Here is a 22,265-nt window from a genome sequence, read left to right on the forward strand (position 1 = left end):
TTCAGAAGGAGGAAACTTCCCGCCAGGTAAAGGAAATGAAACTTTGTTGTCTGGGTCTTGTTATGTGGTAAGAATACAGTAGTGGTGATTTTTTCCTATCTGTTTGACTTGCAAATTCCCATTAATGTCGAGTTTTAGGGAGGCCTCTCTGGAGCAAACTTTTATGTGACTTTTTTAACCTTTCATAGCTGAGTTTTAGTTTGTATCAAGTTACATGAGTACATCGGTTGCTTACAAGAAGCAGGTGGAGGGAAAAACCCTGAGGTGTAATGGAAAAAAATTCTGATAGGGGACTTCTGCTGCCAGCCTACACTCTGTAATATCTCAGTTATTCCACTATTAGGAACCTGCATATTGCCCCCTTTGCAATGATGCTGAAAACCACAGCCATATCTCTGGAAACCGCAGGAGATAGTACTGCATGCTGAAGATGCTGCTACAGCTGCTTTCACTATCTGAAATGATAAAATAAGGCATAACCTCAGCTCTTAACTGGGAATTTTTCTATTCTGAAACTGAACCACGGGGATGTTCATGTGTTTGTAGATTAATCTAGCATGGATATGGGAAAATTTTTTTTTTTTTTTTTCAAGAAAGACATGACTACTTCTTACAGCTCTGCAGTTGAGTATATTAAAAAAGTTTTTAGGAATGAAGACAACTTACTTTTATTTTTAGATTTTGCACAAAAACACTGCCAGCCGAAGTCTGTGTGAGTATGAAATGTGCTTGCAAAGGTACAACTCAAAGCAGAACCATCCTAGCTTCTTTCTTTAGTTAGCTGAGAACAAATCACTTCTGTGTTTCATTAAGTTGTGCACAATGTGAATCCCACAGGGAATGTGGATCTGGGGCCTCTGTGGCACCACTTCCCAGCTGGTGAGGAAAACCATGGAAAACCATGCCAGTGGCCATGGAATAGAGCCCAAGCCATTAGAACTCGTTAATTCAGTGGAGCTGGTGTGCATGTGGGCACTGATGGCTCTAAAAATGCAGGAGAGGCATGGGGTGTGATGGTAGGGGAAGGGAAAAGTGTTGGGGGAGCGAGCAACACTGCTGAGAACTCCGACTGGTTATGGGGATTTAATCTATCCAGCATCTGCTCATGGGCTGTAATTCAGAGACCAGTTCTTATTATTTCTGAGGAAGAAAAAAAAAAAAAAATCTCTGAAAGCCTGAGATGTGGAGGTAATGGAGTGTCAGGGTGAGCTGTACGGTTCTCATGGTGTTGTGTGATGGCAGCTGGTGTGTGCAGAAGGTGTTGAAGGACCTGATGATGGGGCTGGGGCCGTGTACCCCTCGCTGAGCTCAGCTCTGCACCTGGCAGCAGCTGGATTTACTGTGGCTCCTGGGGACTGAATGGAATTGCTTATCTGTCTCATGTTCACACCATGTAGCGATGGAAACTTCAGCCTGTGTGTTAAATTTTTTGGGAGGGTCACTCCTGATGTATGAAGAAGTCATGCATTACCAGCCTTTAGTGACTCAAAAAGAAAACAAGTAAACACAGTGGAGGGTGGGTTAGGCTGTTTCCTACATGTTTGTGCAGTTCCAAGTGTCAGGTAGTACAGAAGGAAGGGGAGCCATGTTTCTCTCTAAGCTAAATGCAAACAAGGGGTAAGGGAAGCATAATGTGGGATGGTGAATATGGAATTTCTGGTTTTACCTTCCTTAGAGGAGAAGCAGCCTGAAGGGAACAATAGGTGCTAGTAGGTGGGTTGGGGGTTTTTTTTTGTTCCTTCTTAAAAGATCTGTTTATTCACTTTGGGTCTTTTGAAATGGCAAAGAACAGAGATTGTATTGAATGGAGGCATTGCTCTTTATGAATGCAGAAAATGCCATTATATTCTGTATTACAAATTGTTAGGAAAGACATCTGGAATTAGTTCAACATCATTTTCTAAGGCATGGAAAAGGGAATGAATCATGATGGTCAAATGTGATAAATAGCACTAAGAATGTTCTCCATTTCCCCCTTCATTGAGTAGAGGTTTGTCTGAAGATGGAGTTATTTTGTACTTTGAATTCACATTTAACTTCAAACTGGGCTGCTGACTTGTGGGTAAGCCATAAGCATCCCTCCATTGTTTGGATGAGGCTCGCTATTTGGATGACTTAATTCAAACTTCAGCTTGTAATTAAAAGCATTTCTCCGCGGCCCTTCAGAAGGGTTGTGGTAGGACTTGGTAAAATTCCACGTGCGGGGATCGGTTAAGGCACCTGGTTTGTGAGCAGTGAGGATGGAAGTTTTGTATTTTGGGTGCTCTGGTGGTGCTCTGCCACTGCTCACCCCACTTGTAGGTGGTGAGAAATAGCTTGTTGGTATTCAAAAATTTGGAGGCTGACTTTGAAGGTCAAGGCTGCAAGGAGAATGTGGGAGGAAAGCAAAGTACTAACATTTGGTGTCCTTTGCTAGTTGACGTTGTCCAGAAGTAGCTTGTGGGCTGGAAAGAACCATTCTTAGTTTCTTTTCTGCTGCTTTCTGCTGGAGCCTTGATCTCTTCCTCTTCAGTTCTTTTGTTCTTACATATTCTTTGAAATGAGGTCCTGACTTAAAAGCAAGCTGGATTGATGTCTCACTTCTCCCTTTGATCTGTGACTGCAGCTCACACCGTTGGTGTCTGGGAGTGATTCTGGTCTCAGTGGATCTCATCACTCCTGGCACAGTGAAGAGATGGTGTCTGCATCTTACAGAGGTCAGAAAGGCATCAGGGTAACCAAGGGAGCTGCAGATCTGTAACTGACTCTTTATTCCAGACAAAATCATCATAGAATGGGCTGGATTGTGTAGGACCTTTACATACCATCCTGTCCAACCTGCCTGCCATGGCAGGGACATCTTTCAGTAGGTAAAAGTCTTGAGAGTTAATCTTGCTTGGATTCTTCCACAGGAAGTGATAATTATTTAATAAAATGATGTTTGGAGTAGTCTACTGAACATAATGAGATTACAATTATGAAGGCATTGCTGTTTATCTAACATTTTCACTCTCTGTTAAGGTATTTATTTGCATACTACAGCACTAAGAAATTGGAAGCAATCTGGCAGATAGTATCAAACATCTCAGTAGTCATGCAAGGGACCTAAAATATGATCAAATATGAGGGCAACTTGTTCATTTTTGCTCATCAGCATTAAACCAGCCCTTTTTCTTGTAGTCCACCTTGGCATGTGCCATGTGCTGTGGTTAGGAAGTGTGGTAGATACTCCCTGAGAGACCAGAAGAACCTTTATAGAGGGGTTTTGTCAAAAATGATAACTGAAAATCTGATTACATCATCTCCTCTGCTATCTTTGTGGTTTGTTGAATTCTTGGAGATTAATAGATAAGTCTGTAACAGTTTTTTGTTGTGCATTATCTGATCAAGAATTTTATAGCTTGATTGAAGAGCTTCTGGTTTTCATGCTCTAATATGTCCTTCATGAGCAGCAGACAGACTTACAGGTTCCATATAGATTCCTCTGTACCCAAAATATCAAGGGACTAGGAGTGGCAGCTTTGGGTTTTCCTTATCTCACAGAAAACACTGCCAGCCTCTCTCCTATCGTTCCCTAACGGTTCCTAACAGAAAGCCAGAAGTTAAACTTCTTTATAAGACCCAGACTGTCTGAAAACTTGAAGACAGCCCCAAGTTTTTCTATAGTTGGGTCCTAAAAAGAAAAGGCTGAACTCCCTTTTTTTTTTTTTATTAAATTGCTCTGACTATATGTGTGATTAAAATACATAAAAACTCTGCACAGATATTGCAACTATTTGTGGAAATCCTATTTCCCCTGGTGCAGGGTGTCCCCTCTCCAAGTCTCCTTTTCTCCCATTTCAAAGAGCACTTCCAGAAGGGAACACGACCCTTTTGCAAGCCCTGGGACAGGGTACAGGGGGAAGGAGCACGTGGCACACTAGGAGAGGTGAAGGGAATCAGGTGTGTTGAGCCTTAGGAGGGGGAGGAGGAGGAGGGGAAAGGGTGCTCCTCCAGCTTCTCCAACTGGCTAAGGGGAACCTTTGGAGCAGATGGAGCCAGACTTGTGGTAGGTGCACCAAAACAGGGCAGAAGCTGGAGCACAGGAAACTCCAGTTGAGTAGAAGGCGAGTTTGTTTTACCATGGGAGTGGAACAGATTGTAAGAGGTGTTATGGAAACTCTGTCCTTTAAGATACTCAAAACTTGACAAGTCAGCCTGGTCTCTGCCCACCGATGTTGTTCTGTGTTCTTGACCCTCTGCTCCTCTGCAGCAGCTGCTGGAGGCTGTTCCTTTGCCAGTCTTGATTCTTTTTAACCTACTCATGAGGAACACATTTGTCATTTATTTCCTGCAGTCCTGGAGGCAAAATAGCTTCTCAGTAGTTGAGGACAAGTTATTAAATCCCTTTTTTTTTCCCCAAGGAGCAAAGGTTGCATCTTTGCTGGATCTGTGTGATGGCATCAGTGCCTGACCTGGAAGCAGCAGTGAATGTGCACAGGGGTTGTACCTAAAGCACCTCTTGTGATGATCTGGAAGAACAGCCCAATTGTCTGATATTGGACACCTTAACCCAAAGTGATGCTTTCAAATAAAGCTTCCTTCACTTTAGTTTCATTTAGAGATGATATATTTTTAGAAAAATGGTTTTGGAGAGCCTTCCCCTTGGCAGATGTAGATTGCATGAGCCCAAGCCTACTGAGAGGTGTGAAAACATCACCTGATTATTAAATATGAGTTAGGACTTGCCACACAAGGAAACTTATTGATATAATTGCACTGGTGTAATTATGCTCAGATGATTTCCTGTGTCGACAAGCCCTTCCATGCAACTCGTTTGGCCCCTTCTTATTTAGTAACTCATTAGGCCTCTGACTGCACATTAAAATTGCATAATTCTTTGCTAAAAAATCTCCAGTGTGCAAGTTTAATGCTGACTGGCAGCACTTCCAGCATGCTGAGCAGGCCAGTAGTTAAGCTTTAAAGAATGGTGAAGGACAAAAGAAGTGAATGCTCCAAGTCTGGGAAATGGTTGTGGAGCACATGGTCCTGAAAAACTATAATTACATAATTGTGTGGGTTTTGGAGTAAAAGCTTGTCAAAGTGTGTGGCTCATTCACACCTTTTATAGACAAGGAGTGTCTTGGCCTGCTCACTCCCTGCTTCACTTTTATCTCTGATTTTGATCCTCAGTAATGTGCAGGAATAAGAGCAGCCAGCCTTGTGCTTGCAATAGTTTTCAGTTAGCAAAAATTATTTTTCCTAATGCAGCATTTCTGTGATTATCCAGGTTTCCTCTACCTCCATCTTTCTCCCCCCATCTTTTGACAAAGTAGTTTTGCTTGATTGCTAATTTTATTTCACAGAACTGCCACAAAACTGTTATTTTTCTGATAGGTGTCTTTTCCAGATTTTTTTTTTTTTTTTTTTTAGAAATTGCTGCTTTTAAGATTGATAGCTATGAACATGTACTTTATGTAGATAGGATGAATTATAATAGGAAGTCTAGTTTCTTTCCTGATAAAAGTAAGCCTAAAGACAGCATACGGACACCTCATTATTCCACACCCAGCTCACCTTAATTCACACCTTGAAAATGGGGCTCTTGATGGTCTCAATCACCATGTCAAGGCTGAAATGTTTCCATTATTCATTTTATCATCTGGCAAATGAGTGAGGAGATTCCAATACTTATCACATGGATGCTTCAGTTTATTAGTCTTTCATCTTTTTTCTAATCCCTTCTTTCCTTGACACCACTTTAAAAGTAAAATCCAGGAATGCATGTAGATTTTTCCAATGCTTTGAAATGCTGCCTCCAGAAGCAGCATCTGTGTTCCTGAAGGTGTCTCTGCATGAATTTTGGCAGGTTTCCTTGAGCAGGGCATCACTTCCAGCTCAGATGTCCAGTGCTGTGCTCTGTAACACACCTCACCAGGCTGCAAAAGCTTCCTAGTAGGAACCTTGGCACTAAGGAGAATATTCCTGTATTGATACAGCTTCTGTCGCATTTAAAAGTGGGTGAGTGATGGGAATAGGGCAGCTGAATCACTTTGTATGCAGCAATTTTGCCTCCTGATCAAGGCTGAAGGCTTCTTTCATGTTTTAATAGAAGGTTAAGCCTTATTTCTCTGTTCTGTCAGCACTAAATTCAGTATTTTGTGATTCTGCCCTTCACAGTTGCTTGCTGTAAGAAGAAGTTCTACACAAGATTGCTTGATTTTGCTTTCTTAATTTGAGGCAGTAGTCCACAAAGTGAATTCAGCTCAGGGGTTGCAATATTTAGTTTTTCTCCCCTGCAGTTCAGTTCCCATCCCTCGGTGCTGTAGTTGACACATCTGTGTCTGTTTTAGGTGGCAGAAATGTAGGTTGAGTGCTTATCGGGTCACTGCTGCTGTTTAATAAACAGTACTTATCTCCTTGAAGCAACACCCTGCCCTAAATAAGTTTTGCTTTGGGAGTTGAGCCAGAAATAGCTTCCTCCACACGCGCCCCCCCCCCCCCCTTTTTTATTTTTTCTCTTTAATTGGATCGTAAAACCCAAATAATTGAAAAAACCGTTGAAGATGAAAATAGAGGGTGGCAGTGGTCCTGCTTTGTGGGCACCTCGGTGCTTTTTTATCTCTGTGAGTCATGCAGGTTATAAAACTGTGTTCCCATCTTTCCCCAGGAGTCTGTGCTTCTCTCAGCACTTCATCTTCTTCTCAAAAATGGGGCTGTACCCTCACTTTTATCCACAGTTTGTCACTAAAACTCCAGTGGAGGAATGCAGTGGTGTTGTTGAGCAACATGTGTTCGTGTTATCCCTGAACACTTACAGATACGGCTTTGTTACGCCACTGTGGAGCACTAAACAATCCCGTTTTAAAACAGAGGGAGGATGTATTGCTTAATTACAGAATTACTTAATTTGGCAGCATAGCTTGTGGGGATGTGTGTCCCCTTCCATCGTGCTTCTCTTAGTACTTCCAATTCTTAAGTTTAATTCTTTTGTCATTTTGAAAATTAGTCATGATGTACCAAATCTTGCACAGAAAAGGAAGGGCAGTAGAATTAGGATGTGGCTGTAGATACAGAAGTGTTAGAAGGCATAAAAACCATCATGAAGGAGAAGGGGAATCAATATATTGATAACAGTTGGCCAGGTAATAGTGGTAAGGCAATGTGGAATGCAGTGTGTGGATAACAAGAAATGGAACTGTTAAAATACAGGAGCCTGGACAGAAAAATAAAATATTTTGTAGTGGGTGGTGTTATGGGAATCATGAAAATACACAAAAATCACAGAATAAACTTAATGACTAGGATGTAATTTTCAAATGGGAATGTTCTGTTACGGAAAGATGGAAATAAAAATGTGTGCAGTGGTGATCTGTGAAGGATTCAGCAGCAGAGTGACTGGAAATATAAGTGGGAGACAGGTTATTTAAAAATCTTTCTGGGGGGAGGTGGAAGTGATGGCAAACATGATTCTGGAGGAGTAGAGGTGGCTGCTTTGTGCACCTCCTCTTGATCAGATTTGGAGGTGGATCACAGAAACCTTTTTAGTGTATTGCAAGTACAAATATTTGTGGGAGTGTTTCTTCTGTTACTTTCCAGCTGTAGTGATAATGCTATCAGTAACTTTGTTAGGTGTCCTATCCACAGCAGAGCATTCTTTCCACTGAATGACACAGACACTGGGAATTTGTCACACCAGACAGGGGGATATGGTGACTGCAGGGCCACCTGAGCGAGTTAATCACCATCAGAAAAGCCTGAAGTCAGCAGAGGGCCTGGAAGCATTGGGAAGAGATGAAAATTGATGTCTTAGAAGTCAGGATGTGTAGGAATTTAGGAAAAATAAAAAGCTAAAAGTGAGAATCAGTGAGCTGGGTGCTTTGTCTTGCCTGGAGGGATGGAGGTGGGTAGGCCAGATGCAGAAGCAGATGGGCTGCTTGTGGCAAGACTGGGTTACAGATGAGAGCTAAGGCTCCATTTTTCAGGGCAGCTGTTGACACTGCAAAAGCAATGTGGATGAATAATACTCAAATTAAAATTGCTATATTGCCACTGAAGACAAAACTGAAGTACTGAAACGTGAAGTTTTGGATCATGGAAATGCAGGTGATCAGCAAGAAGGGACTTTAATGTGTTGATTGAGTTAGTGTTGGAGAACCACAGTCTTTAATGGCAATGTTTATAAAAGGGAGGGAAAAATGGAAATTGGATTTCAGTAGGCTGAATTAAAAGGGTGGATGCCATAGAATATGTTTGGGAGACAAGATCAGAAACAAGATTTAAAAAAACAAATAATAACAAAACCTTTTATCATTTTTCCAGTGTCAAATCTGATTAAGTATTTGGTGCATGGGGAAATTGGTGCTGATTTTAGTAGGGTGGTAAAAATAGGGAGATACTCATGAGTGAGAAACTGGCCTTGGTAAGTATTGAGGGATAAAGTGGGGAATTGATGCTACTAATGTTGGGAGTGGTCTTATTTCATTAGCAAACACTGCATAAAAGTTAGGAATAAGTACATGAAATTTCATTGGGAGGTATAGGAGGCATTGTCAGGAAAAGGAGACTCTGAGCATCGTTCAGAAGGCAGCAGGTTAATAGGTATGGATTAGAAAAGTAGATATATTAAAGACCATATAGCTAGGAGTGAATAGGGAATTGAGAGGTGATCATAAGCAACTGAAATGGGTGCTTATGCCCTGAGTGGTCACTGGATGGCCTTTACAAGGCAGTGGCAAAAGCAGTTGAGGGCTCATTAATCTGCCTTTTCCACTTGAGAGATGGAAGGACCAGTGTGGTTATCACTTAGTCTTCTCCAGGAAAAATGACTGGAAGGATGTGAATGATGAAGCCTGATTTATGAGCAGGGGCTAACAGAAGGAGTATAGCCTAGAATTTAGTATTAAATGGGTATTTGGTTTAAATCTAGAAGTACAGTCAGGAGTACTCAATATGAAGGCCACCGAATATAGCCTGCCAACGAATAAATAAAAATGGAAGGACATTTTCTGAGCATTAGAGCATCACAGTTCTGGAATAGCTTTCCAGAAGAGAAAGCCAGGGTGGAAAAGTGGTGACTGATTTGGTAATGAAGGGATGTGAATGGTTTCTGGTGCTAGCAGAGAACTGAATTGATAATCTTAGGAAACCACACCTGGATTCTTACATAAGTAATGAGAAACCTCCTGCGTTATTTCACATGTGAATGTTTTGCTGCAAGTTGTTGTTGCTCCAGAGCACAGAACACCTGTGCACTGAGGCTGCAGAGGTTTTGAATACTCAAGTTGGTACCTTACACACTTCTCTGTGGATTTTTAATGGACTTTACTGGATTGAAACAACTGCAAGCAGCCATTGTGCTTCTGCTTCACTTTGTCTGAGCAACAGCTGATGTTTGAGCTCAAGAATTGAGCACAGCAGCAGTAATTTGCTCTGTTTTCTGAGTGAAGGAAGCAGTAGGATATGGTTTAGTTCTAATACAGGATTTTGCAGAGAGCTGCAGCACAGAGGAAAGTGGTGGAAACTCCATTTTATAGGTGTTTGCTCAAATAAACGTGGTTAGATCTATTTTAAGATGAAGATTCTTCCCTGCAAGGAAGATCTTGGTTCTTGGTTTCCTGCTTGGCCTGTGAAATTCCCACCCAGCTGACTTGTGGTATAGGAAAATGCAACTGATTTTAAGATTTTTTTCAGTAATTGGGGCTAGGAAATACAAGAAATTATGAATCAGCATGAGAAAGAGGAAAAAGGATTCATGGTCTCCTGAAAGCAGGGTTTGGGCTTTTTTTTTCCATGTTTAAAGTTGTTTAAAAAGTCATGGTTTAAATGTGCTGGGCTTCACTGGTCCAATAGCCTGTAAATTTGCTAAAATGACAATTTGGGACAGCTGATGGTTAAGTTTTTCTTTCTCTCTTTTGCAGTGCTCACACCTCCTCCCCCATTGCCACCACCAATACAGGGATATGCCTTTAAACCTCCTCCTCGACCAGATTTTGGCACTTCTGGGAGAACAATCAAACTGCAGGCCAACTTCTTTGAAATGGACATTCCTAAAATAGATATCTACCATTATGAATTGGATATAAAGCCAGAAAAATGTCCTAGAAGAGTTAACAGGTAACACTGCACTTTGCTTTACCTCAGGTTTTTTGCAGGCTTTTTTTTCTTTGAAAAAGCTGGAGCTAGGTGCCCTCACTGATCCCTGGAAAGATGTGTCTGGCTTTAATCAGTAATTGTACTGATCACTTCCATTAACAGGATATGCATATCCTTTTTATTTTTTTCCACCAAGTCTTTGCTTGGATTGATTTTGTAAGAATCTTAAGATGCTGCTGATTGAAGCCACTGGTGGCAGGTGGATATTAGCTCTGTATTAGCTCTGTTGAAGCTGGGTCAGTATAAGCCAACATGATAAACATGATTTATTATTACCTGGTTAAATATTGGAGTGTAATTGGCTGAAGTCCTTCAGCAGGGAGCTGGTGTCACCAGCTTCTTTTCCGACCTTTCCCTTCCCACAAGAGGAGGCAAAACCCGTTTGTGGGAGAGGATTATGGAGCTACTGAAGCAGGTAAGAAATTATTCTTCATCCATAGATTCTATGTAAGGGAAAACTATGCTCCTGAAACAGATAGCAAGGTGAAAACACGGATCAGCTAGCCAGGGAAACAAGCAGCCAGGTCTTGCATTTGGCATCTATGCCCTGTTAGAGTGTGCAACTTCATTGACTTGAAAAAGAAGCGGCGCTGCCAGAAGTGAAACTTGAGAATGAGACTTGGCACCAACAGGAAACCACAAGTGTCATCATCATAACTACACCTTGACTTAGAGGATTGGAATGGCCCGTTTATATATTCAGGAGCAAAGCCTTTCTTTGTTAAAAAAGGTCACATGGGTGGAATATGCAGTCATGAAAGTAAACAGTGCAGAGTCAAAAAAGCCACCCAAAAGCCACAGATTTCCCAGTGTGAATTAATAAACCTGAGGGCATTCTCCATTGTTACACTGAGGAGCTGGTAATGATAGTGTTTTCACAAAGCAGCATCACTGTCCTTTGCTGCCCTGGGTTTTTTTTGTTTGTTTGTTTGTTTTTCTTCTTGTGATTTATTATAAGTTTAATTTTTTCAGCTACTCAAGAGCTGAGATTAATTTTAAAAGCAAACACCGTTGTTAAGTGTACGAAGCTGAACTCTCTTCCTGCCCAAAGGCAACTGCTGATTTCACTGAGATGCTCTTCCTGCATTGAAGCACTGCAAAACACTTGGAGCAGTTCCTTTTTTCGTAAGGGGAGCCGTGAGACCTTTGCTTTCCTTAACTGCTGTCCCTGCCACCACTCCAGATCTGCCAGCTGCTGCTGTCTGATCCAGATTGCCTCTGCAGCTCCTCTGGGAGCCAAGTGTGCACAGCTTGTGTGTGTTTTCTGTGTGAGCACCTTCCTTACACTCCAGTGTGGGGGTGCTTGCCACAAAACCAAAAGCAGTTTTTCTCACTGTAACGGCAGATTCTATTCAGTAACAAGTTCTTCCTCCAGTGCCAGCCAATGACCTGCTCTGCTTGATCAGGTTAGTCACTCCTCTTTTGGGATGACAGGAGCAGGTACAGATCTACACACATGAAATGCCTTTTGCAATAAGCAGGGATGCCACAGATGCATTCAGCAGTGGCGTGCTGGATGTTTCTCAGTGCAGTGTGGTAAGAATACAATATGGATTCACATACTGAAGTGTGTTTTATTTGAGTGCTTACTGCTCTATTCTGTAGATGTACCTGTACCCACCTGCACCTGGGTTTTTGTGACCTTTTGGTTCTATACCTGTATTTCTATGTGTGCATATATATATATATATATATGAGATTATGCAGGATGCACATGTAATCCAATTCTGAATGATTTTTTACAGCTGGTTTAGAGGTTTCTATTATTTTGGCTGTAGATTTCACATGTATATTGTAAATAGTTTTTATCGTTACTTTATATGATAAAACCTCTAGACAGGAGAGAGCAAGATTTTATTTTTTGCTCTTCAGTTTTACTCACAGCTCATACTGTGACCTTACAGACCCCACTGCAGGGTGTATCCACTGTACTTGAAAGTTCCACACTGAGACATGAGCTGGAGCAGGACTGGAATACCACAGGTGGGATAAGGTGCTCCACAATTAAGTCTGGCTACAATTCTGTACATGTGGCAGAAAGGCCAGATCTGTTTGGGTTGTTGGACAGGCAGAGTGGGCAATGTGAGTTTGATTCTGCTCTGGGGGTGCTCTCAATTTAATCTTTGAGGATTTGTGCAAGGTGAATTCTGCTTGCAGTTGCCAGCCCAGAGTTCTTGGTGAGCTTGCTTGAGCTTGGTAGAACAGTTGTCCCAAAGGGCTGAAGTTAGTGAAGTGGTAAATAACTCTTTGTTTAACTCTGTGTGGAGAAAATAGCTTATTTTTCATAAAAATATCTCCACCCACAGCTGAGAAGCGCCATTGCTAATTGTGGATGTGGTTGGAAACTTGAAAACATTATGTAGAAGTGTTAATTTTTTATATAAAGCAGTTTGCATTCAGAAGAACTTGTTCAGGAAGAGTGTGGGGTTTCCATGTTCAATCTCAAGGTTGAGAAATGCCTCCTTCCTCCCACCCTCCCAGTTACATGTTTCTTCAGTCAGACCCTGCAGACCTGAGGCAGATATTACTGGGTCAGGTTTGATTTCATGGTTTGCAGGAGGTCAGAGTTTCTTTCAGTGGCCACATCTTACTTTAAGATAAACCTTAGGACACAGCAAATAAATTGCCAATTAAAACTGTCTTAATTCTTTTCTCAAATGGGTTCAGTTTCATCTCAGATTTTGCAGCACTGTGATACCTACCTGAGTGCTGGGTTAGTTACCTTGCCAAGTCAGGCCGCATGAACCTGCAGCATCTGTGAGCTGGTGATTGTCAGCAGTGGTTTCCTTTCTGTGTCACTTTAACCTCTTAATGCCCTTTTGCCCCTGACTGTGTGTTAGGATTGCAGCCTGCTGATGGATTTGGGGTATTACAGGTAGACTGAAGGCTGTCTCTCTGGGACACTGGGACTAAAAGACCTTTGGCATCAAAGACTGTTATTATTCCAGCTGACCTCTCATTGACTGCTGCATTGCTTTGGATGACCAGTGTGCAAACACTGTGGTTTGACAAGAGCTGTGTGAGTGGTTTCCCCATCCATACAAAAACGGAACCAAATTACAGCTACTCTTAAATGAATGTGTACTTCTAATATTCACAGCTCCACTGAATGCACATACCCACTTTTGTTGAATGGATCCCAGTTTTGTTGTGTGTATGGAAAAAAAAAAGGCATTTAAAAATCATTTTTCTCAGGGAGCTGCAAAACATTTTGCTATCGTTGTTGGAATAAACTGCTGTCCTGACATTGGGACTGTAAGCCGGGATAATGATATTTTTGAAAGCTTCTCAGGCTGCTGAGCTTTTTGGTCCAGGGTTCTCTGCAGAAAGGGCTGTAGGACAGGGGAGCTGAAGTCCCAGGGTCTACCATGCATCTCTTGTTTTGAGCTTGAGAGAGCGTGAGATTTCACTTTACCACTTTCAGTAGGTCACAGAAAAGAGGAAGCAAAGTTTAAATCTGGAAAATCTAAAAATAGCAGTTTCAGTGAAACAGTTTAGTCTGTGAAAAGGTTGCTATCAGTTCAGATCAGTCAAACAAATCTTGCTTTTAATAGACAGGAGTGGACAACCCTTTCATTTACCTAATGCCTCTGGTGGTAAATATTACTGTCAGTACTTGTCTGCTACTTAACATTCAAAGTAAAAAGTTGGATTAACTTAATCTTTTTGCATTTTCAGAGAAATAGTGGAGCATATGGTTCAGCACTTTAAAACCCAGATTTTTGGGGATCGCAAACCAGTGTTTGATGGAAGAAAAAACCTTTATACAGCTATGCCACTTCCCATTGGGAGAGATAAAGTAAGTTTTAAAATAGAAAAAAATTCTAGAGATTTTAACATGGTATTTGCAGAATATTTCTAATAACTAATAAAAACTGATTTTCTCTCTCTGATTTTCTGGTTTTGGAATAGATGCCTCTATTGTTGCCACTCTGCTCAGGGTGTGCTTTGCCCAGACACAAGTGTGAGCTTGCTGTCCCAGTGGTCACTCCCTGTTCTATATCTCTTCATTCCTCCCTCTCTTTCACCCCACTGGTGTGGTTTCTGCTACTTCAGGGAGCTGGATCAGCTGCCCCAGACAGCAGACAGTCTCCAGAGTGGCACCAGGGAAAAAGGGAGAGCACAGCTGAGTGTGGGAGAGAGGAGGGAAAATAACTGCTCTGGGCAGCAAGAAGCTGTTGTGTCACCTCGCTAATCTCATCAAGGCCCACTCTAAGCTTGTTCTCACTATCAGTAGCTGAAAGAAGCTCCTCCATCTCTCTGTTGCCTGTGTTGGAACCACTCCTCCCTAATCCTTGATGACTGAGAGCCAAATTAATTTACACTGCACAGGTAATCACCTGCAGTCTTTGCCCCGGGGCAGCTGGAGAGGAGGGGGTTGTGTTTTGCCAGCTCCCCTGGGGCAGTGACCTCTTTGGGCTCTGGTTGTGGCTGCTCCTGTGCCCATTGACTGCTGGAGTGGAAGGGGTTCTGTTGGAACATGCTTACACACAAACCCTAGAAAATGATTTAGGCTGTGCATCTGTGATCTAATACCAGATTGAATTTGCTGTGCCTGTTTTTTTGTTTAGGTGAGTCCCTGAGGGAGGGCACAAGCCTGCAGTAGTTCCCTTCTGCTGGGGGTGCACAGTTACAGGGGAGGACTGTTCTATCTCACAGGAGTTGATTACAGCTTAAGTAGACAAAAATAAAACATAAGAGGGAAGAGAGATACAGAGAAATGTGTAAACTGGGAATGATTCAGGCCCTCTGAAATTCAGCAGCTATGGAATAGTTCAGGCTGTCATTTGCTGTCTCATATTGGAGATGCCTGTGCAGTGGTTGACACAGTTAATGTTTCTACCTGAATCAAACTCTTAATCTCATATGTGTATCTTTTATTTCCTCCCAATCTAAGTGAATGCCATGCAGTAAAGGTCAGTCTCTACTCCAGTGTTAATTACTTTCCATTAACTGATAAGGTAACGTCTGGAAAAACTATAAAGGAGTCATTAAAAGTCTTAGTGGTTTTTTTCCCCTTGCTTTCACATACAATATTCCAGTTCATACAGATTTAGCACACTGCAAAGTATTCGCCAGAGGTGGAAGGACATTTGGTGAGAGTCTCTTAGGGCTTTAAACAACTCTGGATACATGCAGAGTTGCCTTATAATACTTCAGAAGTGGATGATTGACAATAAATGTTATGACAAAGATGAAGTTCTGTGTTTAATAAGTAAAGGTAAATAGGAAATGGTTTATTTATACATGATAAAAAGGGATCAAATTAATCCTCAGATCTAATGAGGCTTTATGAGATGCAAGCTGACCCTCCTTGCTCTGATAACCATTTTGAGTGGGACAGAGTTAACAAAATCTTCCAAGTCAGCTTTTTCCCACGTGTAGGTTACAATGTTCATTTACATGGCCACAAAGGAAATGGGGCATCAAGAGCATTTCCTGCTGCCACACTGTCCCTAGACTTCAGTTTTACTCTGTATAATTCAGTGTGTGTGGGCTTTAAACTCCGTAACATCAGGAATGGAGTCCTGTTTGGTCAGAAGAAACATCTCATCCAAGAAATCTTCTCATCCATTCCCAATCTTGCCAGAACAGTCATCATTTGGAATGGGTCACTGAGGAGTGTTTGTAGTGGAGTTTAGCATGAGGTAGTTTCAGGTGGTTTCATCTGTGGCGCACATCTAGGCTCACTTTCAATAAACTCCTATTTTTCCCCTGTTTCACGTGGTTATAGGGCTTTGTCAGTTGTTCTGCTCTGCATATGTTAACGTTACCCTGGAGAAAAGAACTAATAGAGATAAATCTTCAGCTGTTTTATGTCAGACATGGGGAAATTTAGCTTAATGAAGGAAATTTTTACATGGTGCTAAATTGGTTTAAGCACGATTTAAACCACTATAAAGCTTGTAGGTATTAGGACTTTCCTCCAGCATAATTAGATTAGGTTTCTCAAGTGGTTATTTTTTTCTTTTCGACTGTTCTGTACATAACATGAAGCAAATTCACTGCACATCTGATTAGATTTAGGATCATACTGAAAAGATTCATGAACATACAATGATGAATCTATGTGGAAGATCTTAATTGACTTGCAGTATGCATTGGTAGTGGAAAAACTGATGCTAAACAGGGGGCTGACACCAAATTGCCAGGGTTTTTCCCCTCCTGTTGCTCTTTTAAGTTAATTAATGCACTCTGTCCTCATCTCGTGTTGGTAGTGGTTGTTCTGGGCTTGGGTTTTTTTGTCCTTGCTTGCAGCAGTGCTTCTTTTTTAACTTCTTCTATACAAATGTTTTTCTGCTTGGCTTTTGTGGTTATCAAATCTGTTGCCATTCCTTCCTTAGTGCACCTTATTTTCACTCTTTAATTTCTTCCTTTTTTTTTTTTTTTATTTTTAAGACCTTTTAGAACAAATATGGAATATATCAGTAATAACATGATATTTTCTTAGTTTTTACTAGTACACATTGAGAAGAAAGAAGTGTTTAGGACACTGTCAGATTAGGAAGATATTAGAAGTCTCTTTCCTTGTAGATTCTACGTAGCAAACCCAAGTCACCTCTAACAGCAGCTTTGTATTCAATTCATGCTTTACTTGTGTATTTCCCTAAGATATCCTTCTATGGTTAAAAGCTGGATTTTAATTTTACCTGAACTTGGAAGTTTTCTCACCTAGCAAGTTTCAAGAGCAACTGATGTAACTTAACCTACATCTTTGTTAGTCTTTTATTAGAAAAACAGGAATTACGAATGAACAGAGCAGCAGTTTGGTACAGAAATCCTGCTGCTGTTCCCTTTTCCAGAAGGAAAATGTTAATCCTGTCTGTGGCCACAAACTTGCTCCTCTGACTTTTCTTTCTGAAGCACTGCTAAAGACACAGCACATGACAGAAGCAGAGCTCTTTCCTACATCCATAGTTTGTTGTTAATCTGTTTTCCTCTGAATCCCTGGGAAGGAAAAACTCTTGGATTAATAGAGAAAAGGTACATTGTATGCTCAGAGCATGATAAAATAATCATGTGATGTTGCATTTATTTTATGGAGAAGAAGAAATACTAAGAATTCCTCAGAAACACACAGTCAGGTTTAATCTTTATTCTTATTAAACAGTGATAATGACGATTTGTGTGAGTCATTCAGACCACAAGCTTCAACACCTATTCTTTCTAAGAACAGCTTTGAAATTTTTCTACAGGCTTAATGATTTTTCACACCCTTACAGTAAAAGCTCTTTAATTTAGCTCCCTTAGTTGTAAAATTGTCAACTCTGTTGCAATTTAGCAGTGGGTCTACCCAGTAGCATCCTGACATTGTAAAGGTTTTTTTTTTTATTATTTGGGGATAGAGAATAAAACAAATCTTGTATTTTGCTTTAGGATTTATCCCTAATAGTAAGGGACATAGTCAAATTCTCATCTAAAACTACTTTGTCCTGATTTTTTCATATTTTGCTTACTTAGCCAAACATGAGTGTATTAATTTGTCCTCAAATAAAATAAATAAATAAATAAAATATTACTCCAAGAGGAAAAATTCTGATTGGCAGTGCCTAAAAGTATATGTGAACTTTTGGATCTGGGATGTAGATTAAGGACATTTTTTTGTATTGCCATGATTTTTATTTTTTTTTTAATAGGGTGAGATATTTAATTAAAACAACAACAAAACCACAGGAAAGTTATATTTAACCCTTATTTTAGCAGTGACTCCTAATTCAACTAATTTAGAGTTAGTCCCAGCAGCAAAAAACTGTTTTGGGCCAAATTCAGCAGTCACAGCTCTGCTGACTTTTCCTGGCATTTGCACTTGGGCACCTGGAATAGAAATTCTTCAGTCCTGGGCATTTATTTCCACCAGGGGCAAGGGTACTGCAACAAAGGTTCCTCTTCATCTCCCATTCCATCATGGTGAAGGAGTTTTGTAAATTGATACAAGGAGAGGAAAGAAAGTAAATTTTTTTTCTTCTAGATTAAGGACACTGAAGTGTTTAATGATCAGATGAATTGTGTATTATCAGGACTGGGGATAAGTATAGAGTGGTTGGGGTGGGAAGGGACCTTAAAGGCCATCCTGTTCCAAGCTCCTGCCATGGGCTGGGGCATCTTCCACTACACCAGGTTGCTCAAGCAGAAATGCTGAAACTTGATTTGCAGGAGAGGTTTAAAGGAAAATGCAGGTCAGGTGGGACAGACCCCTTCCATCTGCTGTAAATGAGAGGAGGTTGAGGAGGTCTTGATGGTGTGGTGGAAAAAAAGACTTCATGGAAAGCTTCCAGCCTGTGTGAGCTGAAGACCTGTCCTGTCCCTTTCTTTGCACAGCTTTTCAGCAGCGTTGACCTTCTGGGCCAGACTCCCAGCAGTGACCCCAGGATTAGACTCAGTTCCCATTGCTCTCCCACAGCTGTGCAGCTCCTTCCTCTGCTCCAGTCTCCCTGGGGAGTGATGTTTGTACTGGAGGAGAGATTCAGCTGTAATATTAATTCTGTGTGCCTGCTGTAGATGGTCAACTCATTTTGAGGGGCACACAGGAAGGCTTCTTATTTGTGTTTTATATTTCCTTCTTATTTTTGGACCAAAGAAGAAAATTGTTGCAAGAGACCAGATGCTGGCAGATACCAGTTTGCTGTTAGCCACCTATTATTTTTGCTAATTACAGTTTGCCTGTTAAGTGGATGCCTTTTGTATTTAAATGTAAGCTCCCTAGCTAGGGAAAATGCAACATTTTTGTTTGTATCCAGCACAAAGGATACTCTGATCTTGTTATTTCTTGCAGTCACTCCCAGACCTCCTGATTATTTCAGACAAGCCTTAATTTTAGTCGGCTTAAAATATTTGGTGCTCAGACTTCCTTTGTTTTAAGAAAGAGGAGAAATCAGCATTACAAGTAATTATAAGTGTTTGGCTGAAGTAATTTACCTCAATGTAGTTTTGCCACATTTTTTTAGACAAAAAATTCAAAGTGGGGCATAACATGGCAAAGAAGTGCCCCTGTTTCCTACCTGATACCACCACTGGTACTTGGGGGTAGTAGTTTATTCTTTCTTTTATTACTTTAAAGATAAGAGGTTTGACTTGGTGGCTTTTGTGAGTTTTTTGTGTTGTTTGGCCGATTGATGGGGTTTTTTTTCTTCTCTTTTAAAGCTCGGTTCTTCTCTTGTCTGAACTGTGTCTGCAGCAATAGTTTGTCAAGCACTCTGGTGCTCTTGAGAGCAAATACCAGAAATTCAGGAATCTTGGCAGGTGGTGACACCCCCTGCTTTATTTCAGGCATGCAGAAACTGACCCAAGCAGTGATGAGATGTGTTAGGGATCACATAGGGAACGCACTGGGATGTGTTAGGGATCTGAAATCAGATGAGAGGATTTTTGCCAAGACCTCCCCGTTGATACAAACGTCTCCAAATCCCAGTGTTTCCTCACAGAGGAGATAGATGCCAGCTGGGAGGCACTCCAGGCTTCTACAACACCCCTCCTGTAAAAAGATGTTGTACCTAATGCGTGCTCTTGCTTCATCCTTGCTTTTCGTCTCCTCCCCTGCTTCATGGCGCTGTTCAGAGGAATCCATTGCCCCTTCTTATTTCCCCCCTTGCAATGGAAAGAATCATCTTGGTTTGTTGTTTGGCATTGTTGCAGGTGGAGCTGGAGGTCACGCTGCCAGGAGAAGGAAAGGACAGAATATTTAAGGTGGCTATAAAGTGGATGTCCTGCGTGAGTTTACAGGCTTTACACGATGCTCTTTCTGGCCGGCTGCCGAGTGTCCCGTTTGAGACCATCCAGGCCCTGGATGTGGTGATGAGGCACTTGCCTTCCATGAGGTGAGGGGAAGCCCTTGAGGTGCTTTGGTGGCTCTTTGGGCAGTCTGTGCTCCCATGGCCCGGCCACAGCCATGGCTGTGTGGCAATGGCAGGCTCAGGCAGGAGGCCATCGGCGCTTTCCTGCTCTCCCAGTGCAATTCAGAGCCTCCAGCTTTTCCCCAGAGCTCTCAGACTGGCCCCATGTTCATGTGCTCTCAGCTCAGGGGGGCTCTGCCATCTCCCTCTTTCCTCTGTAGCCTTGGAGAAGGAGCCTTCCCCGAGTGGGAAGTGCTTGGAGGTCGGTAAATGTGCAAGGGTGGATTTAAAAAAATTTCTTACCCCGTTGCTGTGTGTCCTTGGACAGATGCTTATTGCCAATTTTGTATAAAGGTTACGGTGCTAGGGGGATACTAACGTCACCCAATGTGGCTACTTTAATAGGAAAGAAAAACTTGAAAATTATTTGTTTGTTTTTCAAGTGGGACCTACAGCATTTTCAGTCACACGCAAGAGATACTGGGTTTAATTCTGCTGCCGTGACACAAGTCACTTAAGAGCACTGTGCAAATGATATTCAATTAGAAAGCAAAGAACAAAGTTTAGTAGGGCTTAACTGTCCCATATCGAACCTCTAGCTAGGTAGTATGAGTTAAATATATGTAAATGACTTTAAACAGCCTTATAGTATGTGGACTTTATCCTCAAATTTGGGACAAGATTAAAGTAAAATTACTTTAATCAGGTTTTACAGCACAGAAAACAGCCCAGAATGTCAGATACCTTTGTTCAGAGAAAAACATTGGCTCTGGATATGATTTGTTTGCAGTACATAATTACCAAGATGAAAGATGGATCAGAAATATTTGTTAGATCACGTATTTACCCTCACATAATATCTATAATTCGGAGTATGGGGAGATATTGTTACATTGGTGTTTTAATAGCAGAGACTTTTAATTCTTTTCTTACGGAGGCACAGCTGAAGTTTTAATAGAATACAAATAAAAAGTTATTAATGCTTTTCTGTTGTATTTAGTAGATATATCAAGGAATATACTGAAAATAAATTTAAACTTGAGTAGTAGCCAATTTCTCACTGTAACAAGCTGGGTTTTGAGAGGTGTAACCTGAGTCTTGCCAGGAATCTCAGATTATTGGTAATTTTAAACACTGACGTTTCTGTGCTTTTGTGGAAAGGAATCTGCATTAGCTATGGCTGTATTGCAGTTTTTGCTTTAGCTTTTTGATGTGAATTTATTTGCTTTCTTGCAGGTATACTCCTGTGGGGAGATCTTTCTTTACAGCATCAGAGGGGTGCTCAAATCCTTTGGGTGGCGGCAGAGAAGTTTGGTTTGGCTTCCATCAGTCAGTCAGACCTTCATTATGGAAAATGATGTTAAATATTGATGGTAGGTACTAGGGAGTGTTTTCTTGTTTCTTCTTGCTCCTTAATGGAAAGGCAAAAACTTAGTTCCATTTGTTGGATTTCCTAAGAATTTCCTCTGTATTGTTGTAACACACTATTAATATTTTTGTCTGCAGTGTCTGCAACTGCATTTTACAAAGCACAGCCAGTTATTGAGTTTGTCTGTGAAGTTCTGGACTTCAAAAGTATTGACGAACAACAAAAACCTCTGACAGATTCCCAAAGGGTAAAGTTTACCAAAGAAATAAAAGGTAATAAAGAAGTTATGTACAGCTGCTTTATTCTGTCTGATATGTTAGCACTATGTATTTTAAGTATTTTCTACAGCAGTTGCTTTCTTGGAAGACAAAAAAAATCGTATTTTTGCTTTTGAAATCTATCAGTAGTACCAATCCCAGCTTCATGACAAAAATATTCCAGTTCCTAATCTGATGATTTCTAAATGTTTACAAAGACTGGGATTTCATGTTTTAATCACCCAATCTTAAATTTTTCCAATTACTGATGTCAGGTTTTTAGTATTTCAGATTTTGCTAATAATTTAGCAGTGTGTTTTTGCATACTTAGGCATTTGTTCTGCATATACTCCCCTGGAAGTAAATAACAGTCATTCTAATGTGTAGTGACTGAATCAAAGAGAACAGGAGGAAGAAATCTCACTGGTTTTGTTCACTGAAGGCTTCTTCTGCAAAACGGAGATCCTTCCTTCCTGATACTCTTGGAAGAAAGCAAGCAACTTTAAAAAGAATCAATCCATAAATCCATCCTGCACCTTCCTTTCGTGTTTCCAAAAAACATCAACAAAATTATCTTTGCCCAACTAGAAGTTAGCAAGGAAAATTTAAATAAATCCTGAGTTTGCATTGGTTGTAAATGTTTTGATAATTGGGCATTGAATTGCTTCACCGTGGCCTGATTCCCATGAGCTCCTG

The 22,265-nt window shown here is 41.0% G+C and overlaps 1 protein-coding gene across 1 annotated transcript in view; it reads left to right on the forward strand.

The window, feature by feature from the left end:
• The window catches only part of AGO2 (argonaute RISC catalytic component 2), a 45,871-nt gene that overhangs the window by 7,098 nt on the left and 16,508 nt on the right, over positions 1 to 22,265 (forward strand). The window contains exons 2-6 of the mRNA XM_040057664.2: positions 9,879 to 10,074; positions 13,792 to 13,912; positions 19,747 to 19,928; positions 21,180 to 21,316; positions 21,450 to 21,584. Of these exons, the coding sequence (XP_039913598.1) occupies positions 9,879 to 10,074; positions 13,792 to 13,912; positions 19,747 to 19,928; positions 21,180 to 21,316; positions 21,450 to 21,584 (771 nt within the window). The remainder of the gene's footprint in view (positions 1 to 9,878; positions 10,075 to 13,791; positions 13,913 to 19,746; positions 19,929 to 21,179; positions 21,317 to 21,449; positions 21,585 to 22,265) is intronic.

The sequence above is a fragment of the Hirundo rustica genome, chromosome 1 (genome assembly GCF_015227805.2).
Source record: "Hirundo rustica isolate bHirRus1 chromosome 1, bHirRus1.pri.v3, whole genome shotgun sequence".
Lineage (NCBI taxonomy): Eukaryota > Metazoa > Chordata > Aves > Passeriformes > Hirundinidae > Hirundo > Hirundo rustica.